The sequence below is a fragment of the Syngnathus typhle genome, linkage group LG1 (genome assembly GCF_033458585.1).
Source record: "Syngnathus typhle isolate RoL2023-S1 ecotype Sweden linkage group LG1, RoL_Styp_1.0, whole genome shotgun sequence".
In the NCBI taxonomy this organism is placed as follows: domain Eukaryota; kingdom Metazoa; phylum Chordata; class Actinopteri; order Syngnathiformes; family Syngnathidae; genus Syngnathus; species Syngnathus typhle.
The window spans coordinates 8,207,147-8,216,569 of record NC_083738.1 but is presented as its reverse complement, the minus strand read 5'-3'; the positions used below and the strand labels follow the sequence as shown (position 1 = coordinate 8,216,569).

The following is a 9,423-nucleotide window of genomic DNA, read 5'->3' as shown; positions in this document are numbered from 1 at the left end:
GCATTTTACACATTTCTGAAATAATACGTTTGCTAAAAACGATCTTTATACAGATGAAAATAATGAAAGGCTAGGGTGGACTACAGTGACTTCCTCAGAGATTACACTTTGATTTGTCACAGACAGAGTTGCATAGCATACAGTGAAATGAATCTCAGTGCCACTATTCAGGACAAAATGCTAAATGTAATGAAATTCCAATTAATTCCATCGCCATGGGCTTTTATACGCAGTTTTATTATATCACAATGTAAGCAAAGCAAGAAAACTAGTAGGAGCCTCAGACCTTTTTTTTGCACCTTATCATAATGCACAACAGCTTGACCTCTGTGCCGCCAAACATTCCACAGTACACTTTTGTGATCCTGTTTTTATTACATGTTGACATAGATGAACAGGTTCTCCACTGGAAATTTACATCGCAGCTACAATGGGGATTCACAACAGAGCACGTGCAAACAACACTTTGAAAAAAGTACACTTGTTGAAAAATTCCAACTGTGGAAAAGTCAAATTACATAAAATAATACAAATAATAAAAACTAGCAAATTGTAAAATACACTAACCACTTGTCAGCGTGGGCTGCTTTTGTGTTGTTCTTTTCTCAAGTTACCATCATAATTGTACAAATATATGAACACTCCATTGCTTTCAGAAATGTTTTAAAAAGCTTTCAGCAACTCTGCATGAATGACGTGCCCTAACCGTCAGTCATGAACTTTAGTTAGATAAGGTGCACACTGTAGAAAAAAAGCTAGGGGGGGAATGCTAGTGCATAAACCACAGATGAGTTGACTCTGCAAGCAATAGTATCTCGCCACTACCAATTTAGCTTTCAAGCTGAAGGTTTGTGTTGCCATAGTAGGCCAAAGTAACATTTGATGCACTTGACACAACACGCAAAGAAGGCACAAAGAAGAACAGAGTTGATACAATTAGAATACATTAGGCAGAAAAAAGGAGCTCATTTGGATTTTATCCAGATGCGGTACCTCTGTGCCAATCCATCATCCACTGGCCCCATCATTCTTGATATTTTGACCACAACCGTTTAAAGGAGGGTGTGTCAGATCTCAAGTGACATACAGCACAATCAAAGAGTCTGCTCTCTAGACGATTTATGGAATAAGATGGGCGTGACCATGCCTGAAAGGATCCTGGGCACATGGACGCTTACAATCTCTGAGATCATCTCCGGGTAGTTGACGTGGGTCTCCAGGGACTGAGCTTCAATGAAAAGCTCATAAGTGAATTGATGCAACTTCTTCACAATCTGCAGGAAAGGCAAAGAATGAGGGTCATTAAACACACTGTGTTCAACTGGAGATTTGACAGCAATGTCTGTATTGTGACGTAGCGTTTGGAAACGGCAACTATAATGTTTTGACCAGCCAGGCTCTTTTGCTCCTTTCCTAACATGTATTACCAAAGAACTCTTTCTCTACATTTCTTCATCATTGCTGCTCTTCACTTCGATGAATACTTTGGTGGGACATTGTTCATATACGCCCTCTAGTGGTGACATCTTCAGCAAGACCTTCCATTCTTTTCTTCATACGTAATGATTCAAAAGTCTTTCAATGATTAATTACTATTGGAACGTGAATTGCCACAATAACGGGATATATGACTATATGCGTATATGTACTACATATATGACGTGTTGTTGGTGTGTATTTCTCTTTTTAAGTTTTGACAATAATGGTTCTAATGCTAATCAATGCTAAAGGTTCCTAAATACACAAGTATGATTCTGGGTTTACAAAGTTGTCCTAATTACACATTGAATTTTATTTATTTATTTATTTATTTATTTATTTATTTATTTATTTATTTATTTATTTATTCATTCATTCATTCATTCATTCATTCATTCATTCATTCATTTATTTATTAACTATACTATAACTATACATGTAAGTAGGAAAGAGAAAATATAGTTATGGATAAATCACCCATCCCTTTATGTACAGTTTCTGTCCACATTACATGTAATATGCAACAGGAAAAAAATTGATTTTTGCAGTTTTGAATTACTTTAAGATTAGATTCCAGAACCACCTGCTGTAGGGAAAGATAAATGCATATAGAAACTGTAGACGGGCTCTTAATTAGACAACCTCATTGTCCAATTAAAGGACTATTTTTGGTACTTACTGAGGCATTTGTAATGGCATTTTTTAAGCTTTTTCTTTTTCTGTATAGCTCCTTTATGCTCCACGGTGTAAGAAACCCTATTTTTACTGCCTATTTTGCACAATTTAAGTGAGGTTAACTAAGTGTGGTGAACTGTAGTGCAGGAATTGTCAGTGGAGTAATAGTGCCACTAATGGTAAGACAGCTCTCTCTAGTGGTATGTGAATAAATTACTAAACTAAATACATTTAAAACATAAAACGCAGTCACGCATTTTGGAATGATTAATTGTAGTAAAGGACATTTTCTACTTCTCATACACAGTACATTTGTTAAGGACATTTTTAAGGACAGTTTAGTTTTATGTAACATTTTGAAAAGGTCAAGATTTTCCCAATCGGATGCTCTGTATCCGAGCCGGTCCAATCGCGTGACAAACGCCAAATGTCTCCGATTAACTTTCAAAACATCATGCCACCAGCGAAACGACCACCCCCCCACACCCCTTCACTGATTAACTGCTGTAGCCTTCGGGTGAAAATTTCAAACCGGAATCCAATTTGCTGAACTGGAATCCTCCATATTCAAACAATGCCAAATCCAAATAAAAAAATATGTGCATTTCGTTTTACAAACCCTTGACTGTGGGGAATGTAATTTACAATGGCTTCTTGGTTATAGAAGGGGATACAAGAATGTGACTGTGCTCGGGACGTCCCAAACAAATCTTTTTAGAATCATTTTCCTACTGTTTACCCTCCCCTGATTTTTTTTGGCCCAAATCATTTACATCACACTGACAGAGGCACATTGAATCTCTACTAGTCAACAGACGAATCTTAAATTTAGCGTTCGTGCAGTTTAACACAAATTAGTTTCCAATAGTTACACATCATAATATGATATCAGTGTCACGTCTCGTCCCCAGCCGTTCCACTATCACCCCGTGACAACTAGGTCAACAAACACCAAGCAGTACTTTGCATACAGGGATGCTGGGGTAAACCAACTTCTAACTAGCGACGCCCGGTAGATTAAAAACACGTTACCCTGCAGCTGAGCAGCAAGCAGTGCAATGGGCTGCTGTCACAGATAATAATAATAATGTCAATAATAATAATAATTATTATTATTATAAGAAGAACAAGAGGAAGAAGACGAATCACAGTTCAAATCCCAGTCTTAACACTCTAATGGGTCGAACAAACACTAATTCCAAGTTATGGCCTGTTTTAAAAAGAGTGTGAAGCATCAGGAAGCCCATCCGGCGTCAATACTGCGCCAAAACATAATTATTCTAACAGACTTCACTGTTGTAGTGTTACCTTCCACCAAAAGAGGGTGCTAATAGACTGTAAATGTCTGTGTAGATGGGGTACAATGAAGCCCGGAAAAAGAATTCATCATCATCATCATCAAAAAAAAAAAAAGGTTAGGTTGAGCACTCTTTAAAGTTGACTTGGGCGACTTTTTTTTGACAGTTCCTACAATGTGCTTGCGCATGTTTCGCCACTCCTCAGTGAGCGGGTTTGTCACCCTGGCCACCTCACTGTAAACTCTCTGGCTACGCCCCTGATTCTGTTACACAAAGCAGAACACAAAAGTCAAACTTGGAGGCACATGAACGTTGATGATTGCTCGCAGTAGATCTTCTGCACCCCGTGGAGCAATACTCCAACATATGAGGTGCGGAATTACAAAATGAGAGGTTTTATTAAAGTGTTGATGTAATTGAAAGAGAGGAAAACCTTACGTAATGATGTTAATTCTGGATAATGGGAAAAATTCACTGCTGCTGGATGTCGAAACTTGGATGCACTTTGCAGTTTAGTGACACCAACTCCCAATGACATTTAGAGTATAAACGACTTGGACGTGGAGTTGTGCACATTACCGACTGGAGGTAGTCCAGTAGCTCCGTGAGCTGAAACAGCCTCTCTGACCGGGCGGTCTCGCCACGGTGGCTGGCCAAGCGGTCCAGTTCCTTGATGTAGGAAGTCCGCAGATCATCAAAGCAACGCTGGTTCTTAAGGCCCTCCACTGGCACTGACAACACAAATACAGAACACGACGACTCACAGCAACTCTCAAGAATCAACGTCCATTAAAGCAGCTCTCCCAAGAATCATTTCAGATTTGACTTGACTAGACTTTGCAAGACTCACCGATGCTGAAGAGGACCAGTGCCTTCATGCACAAGAACTCCTCTTTGGTGACCTTCAGCATGCATAATCGTTGGGACAGAATTTTCATTCGGACGCAGTCCTCATACATACTGGATATATGCATCCGCTGGCTGCATGGAAAAAAAATAAAATAATGTAGAATCAGAACAAGGCGCATAAGATGTGAGAAAAGAGGGTGCATTGTGAAGAACTAGGAAAAAGCGAGGTGAGAAAGATGAGTGAGATGGATAATGGAAAAAAGAGAAGGACGGACAGGGAAAGGAAAAATGGAGGTCATAAACGGGGGCAGGCGTATCCATTACCATGCGGGTCAGAGGAAGCCCAAAAGCGTAAGAGTGGCACCGGCACACTCTCTACTGTGTCCTTGCTAAAACTGCCAAGCGGAAGCAGCTTGTGGCAGGCTTAGGGCCTCTGAGCCAAATTCACCTTCAAAACTCAAGACTATTAACTGAAATACAACTTGAACAAGGATGATTACTTTTGCTTCACACTTTGCACCCAGCAAAGCTTTCAGGGTGCACAGCGGTTTCACAAAATCCGATCATTTTTTAACAGAACTGTGCAATGTAACACGGTGACTTACTCATTGAAAACAAGGTCTGGGGCAAAGTAGAGCAGGGAGCTGTTTGTGAGGGTGTATGACCTCCAACCCATAGCAAACACCATCACCCCCATCCAGGACAACTGAATGACAGTCATCTGGTCATCCACATGCAAGTTGCAGAAGCCTGTTGACAAAACAACATTTTATTGCATTTGTTGTTTTAACAATGTCATAATGGTCATATGCTGTATACTGGACCCAGAAGAATGCTACTAAGTACATATGCCACTGTTAATAAAAACAATTGTGGAGAATCCAATTCTTAGTCAGCAGCTTACTTGCCCGTTTACAGTGGGCGGTGCAATTATAATTGTGGGAGGAGGGCAGTACGGTGGTTAGCACATGTGCCTCACAGTTCAGAGGTTATGATGATGATGATAGAACTTTATTCATCCCACAGCGGGGAAATTCACTTGTCACAGCAGCGCATATGAGTGCAAGAATAATGCGAGTGCAAGAATCAAACAAGTGCCAGAATGACAAAAAAGGGTAAATAACAGACAAGGACAAACACAAGTGCTACTAGCAGAGACAAAACACATTCATTTTATCAGGTGGCCTGCATGTTGTAAAGTCTGACAGCAGAGGGAATGAAGGACCTGCGGAACCGTTCCTTCCTACACCGAGGGTGCAAAAGACTGCCGCTAAAGGAGCTGCTCAGAGACCGCACAATCTCATGGAGGGGGTGAGAGGTGTTGTCCATGATGGATTTAAGCTCAATCAACGTCCTCCTCTCACCCACAACCTCAATGGAGTCCAGGGGACAGCCCAGGACGAAGCCAGGACGCGTTCAATTCTTCCTCCGGCCCTCCCTGTGTGGAGTTTGCATGTTCATGTTCAAAGATTCAAACCCAGAACCTACTGAATGTAGGACTGAGGTGCTAACCACACACACTGTGCAATTTTGAAACTGTATCTGTCTTATGTTTCACTATGTCAAAATAACAAAATACACATCTAGTTGACTTTCCTAAGGAACTGTTAATTTCAATCCAATGCTAATGTGCTGTTCTTGACTTGGATATGAACACATTACCCCTATAGTGACTATTTGATGCCCTGGGCGGGCCCAGAGAATAACTGGCACTAACTCCAAATGAATGATGATCAATACTTTGTCAGCTAATGGCTAGAATATATCCACATTTTGTACTGGATTAGTTTTATAGTTGTTTTGAATTGCAGTGAATTACCTGGAATTGCCTTGGCCCAGCGGACAACTGTGACAAGTTGTCTCTCCCCGAGCTCATTGAGACTGGTAAGCAGGGAGGCGGCACTGTCCGGAAGGGCAGGGTCGTGCCCGGCATTCACGATGCCAGGCTCAATGTCCTGAAGCACGTTGAGCAGGTATACGCGGGAGCGTATAGTTGGAGGGATGCTTACAACCGCACCCTGGGAGCCTGGAAAGAGGAAAACAGCTAGCAATAGCAGTCAGTCAGGCAGGCAGCCACAAAAAGAGGAAAAATAAAAAAGAATCACATGGGCAAGGTAGGGTGAGTGCGGCACTATTTGCAAGCACCTTGAGCCCCGGAAACGGCATTACTTATCCCCGGCCTGTTTCCTCCTTCTCCATGTCCCCAGGTTGCTTGCTCCTCTTCCCCGCTCCTCGTCTGGCCGACTCCCTTCAGCCGGCGACCTAAAATCCACCATGAGCAATTGAAACAAGACGTAGCAGAAACACGGCAATAAAATTATGTATTGAGTTGAGCTTTTATAATTTGGCTGCACAATGGCAGACTTACAGACAAAGACCCCACTGGTAATTATAACCATGTGGCAAAGTTTGCCGTCGTTGGCTGCTGGGAAAGAAAACACACTTTTGGACGATTCCGAAACAGATTTGTTCCACTGTATTCCAGTTAGAATATCCATCCATCCATTTTCTGTACTGCTTTGTCCCTACGTGAGGTCGCGGCCGTGCTGGAGCCTATCCCAGCGGGCATCGGGCAGTAGGCGGGGGACAATCTGAACCGGTTGCCAGCCAGTCGCAGGGCACGCAGAGACAAACAACCATCCGCACTTGCACTCACACCTAGGGGGAATTTAGAGTACCCAATTGGCCTATCAAGCATGTTTTTTGGGATGTGGGAGGAAACCGGAGTGCCCGGAGAAAACCCACGCGGGCTCGGGGAGTACATGCAAACTCCACACAGGGAGGGTCAGAGGTGGAATCGAACTGGCACCCTCCTAAGTGTGAGGCGGACGTGCTAACCAGTGCTCCACCGAGTCGCCTCAGTTAGAACATTTTATTAGTAACTTCTGATCCAATATATGTAAAGTAATGCATCACTGACACTTGCCCTTTGCTCTGATCTCCAGTTCCTCACCTTTTAGGCTCATTCCTGACATGTAGCACCGCTTTAAGCGACACGAGGCACAGTTCTTCCGCCTCAGCTTGTCAATAGTGCAGTCGTTTCGGCTCGCACACAGATGGTTCTGTTTACCTGTAAAAAAGGACGGAGGGGTGGGGCATGATGGGGCCAGTTCAACAATGCCCTTGCTTTGTTATATGCAAGAGTAGCGAGAGTAAGAAATGGAATAAGCCGATGAGCAATGGTGTGTATGTGCGTGTCACACCCACCAGCGGCGGCCCTCTTGAAGAATACTTTGCAGCTGCCACAGGTGACTGCTCCATAGTGACAACCTGAGGCATCATCCCCACAGACCTGACACACCCGGCGATCTGACAGGAACACAGCTGGGAACAGGTCTTCAGGCCTGAACACACATGTCAAGCCACCGTTTTGATTTTGGTCAATGTGCTTGACCTTAGCCAGCATTTCGTCGGCCCATCTACAGCGATCTGATTACACCGAATGGTATTATTGTGTCATATGGGTGGATTATGAAGCCGTGCATCTTTCTGCTGGATTTTAAAAACAAAATGCAACCTGCCACAGGATCAGCAGCAGGTGCTGTATCTCATGTTCACATGGATATATTAGCCTGTTTTGTGCAAAGAGCACCGCAAAGGTTTAGGCAGGCGTGAGCTTTGAGCAGGCACACAACAAGGCCAAGGCTGTGAGCTGCACACGGTGTTGTGACACAAATTGTGTAACACCGATAGGAAAGCTGAACTGAGCCAGACAGATTTGCTAGATTAGTGCGTGTGCGTGAGGCTGGCCATGTGGCATTGAGCAACGGTCGCGAAATGAATATTGTTGCCCTGCACGACATTAAAGCATTAGAGCAATGACTGAAGAGAACATAAACCAAAAGTTCAAAAGGACAACATGAAACAAAGGAACACTCATTAAGACCAATTGTGAAGCTTGACAGGACAATGCAGTCAGCAGACGAGCCGTTCACGCTAAATGTTCCCTTTTGTTTCTGATTAGAAGAAAGTTGTAGCGGATGAATGAAAGTTAGGAAAGAACCAAGAAGCATGAGTAATTTGCCCTCCCCTGGTGCGATGGAACTAAACAAAAGAATTGTTGTTGTCACTCTTACTGTATTTACCTGAAGCCGCCCCTCTCTGTGCACTCCATCCACGCTGGCTGCTCAGTCTTGATCGACGGATAAGTGGGCTGGGCGTGAAAAGGTTCACTTTGGTAACTTTCCATTTGACCGTAGCCTTGTGCCGTCGTTGCTGCGGCTCGCATGCCACCTTTACTGTGCTCACCCTTGTGCCAGACACAGGCACACGCTTGCATGGATCGGGCACTTTCTTGTCCACAGTTACAATATTTAGACTCCCGACTCATCTCAACTCGGCTGCCGTAAGCGCGTTCATTTGCGCACAAGGCTCCCGGGGTGTCTCGGTAGAAGTTCGGGTTCTCGGTGTAGGCGGAGTAAGGTTTGGATGGGAAGAGATGGGCCATTTGGGAGGGCAGTTCCGTGGCAGAGTGTGCAAACAAGTTTGAATCCTTGCTCAAGAACTTGGATGTCACCGAACCGCGCGTCACAGTCTGCACGCCGTCCGCTTCGCCTGACCTCAGAAGGTCCATGCAGCTCACCTGCTGGATTCCGTGGCACACGTCTCCAAATTCGCCCTTTCTCGGGTCGGCGTTGCGTCGTGAGTGCACGCTCCGAGCCGCGCCGAACTCCGCCACTGGACGGAAACTCTGACCCACAGCCGACTCGCAGTCAGCAAATGTGCCACCCGCGTTGCCGTTAGGTGACAACAAGGCGTCCAAACCCAGGGACACGGACACGGCCCTGCTGAACTCGGCCGTAGTCGGACATGGACAGGTGTCAAAGCGATCTCTCTCGTGTCTTGAAGAGTTGCCCGGCTCCTCTAAGCCGGACAAAGTGGAGCGAAAATCCATCCCGAGCACAAGCGTTGGCCGTCCTCGAATGAGCAGTGCTCGAGTTACTCTCAAGCTCGAGAGAGATGTGGTCGTGTCAGGGGGAAGGACATCTGGATGAGTCTGAGCCGATCAGCTCTCGACGGGAAAGAGGGGACGTCCTGACGATCAAATCGGCGGGTTGGGCAACTTTTTCCCTCTCTTTTCTCCTCCTCATTTTTCAATACAACAAATCCTGGTGCACACACA

General features: G+C 44.4%; 1 protein-coding gene across 1 annotated transcript; it reads right to left on the bottom strand.

Moving 5' to 3' along the window:
• Nucleotides 1–355: 355 nt before the first annotated feature.
• Nucleotides 356–9,423, bottom strand: LOC133156658 (androgen receptor-like). Its single transcript, XM_061282544.1, has 9 exons — nucleotides 8,387–9,423; nucleotides 7,509–7,645; nucleotides 7,255–7,371; nucleotides 6,447–6,563; nucleotides 6,121–6,327; nucleotides 4,907–5,051; nucleotides 4,303–4,433; nucleotides 4,032–4,183; nucleotides 356–1,274 (listed from the first exon to the last, which is right to left on the bottom strand). The coding sequence occupies exons 1-9, from the start codon at nucleotides 9,193–9,195 to the stop codon at nucleotides 1,095–1,097; spliced, it is 1,995 nt and encodes a 664-aa protein (XP_061138528.1). The 5' UTR covers nucleotides 9,196–9,423; the 3' UTR covers nucleotides 356–1,094.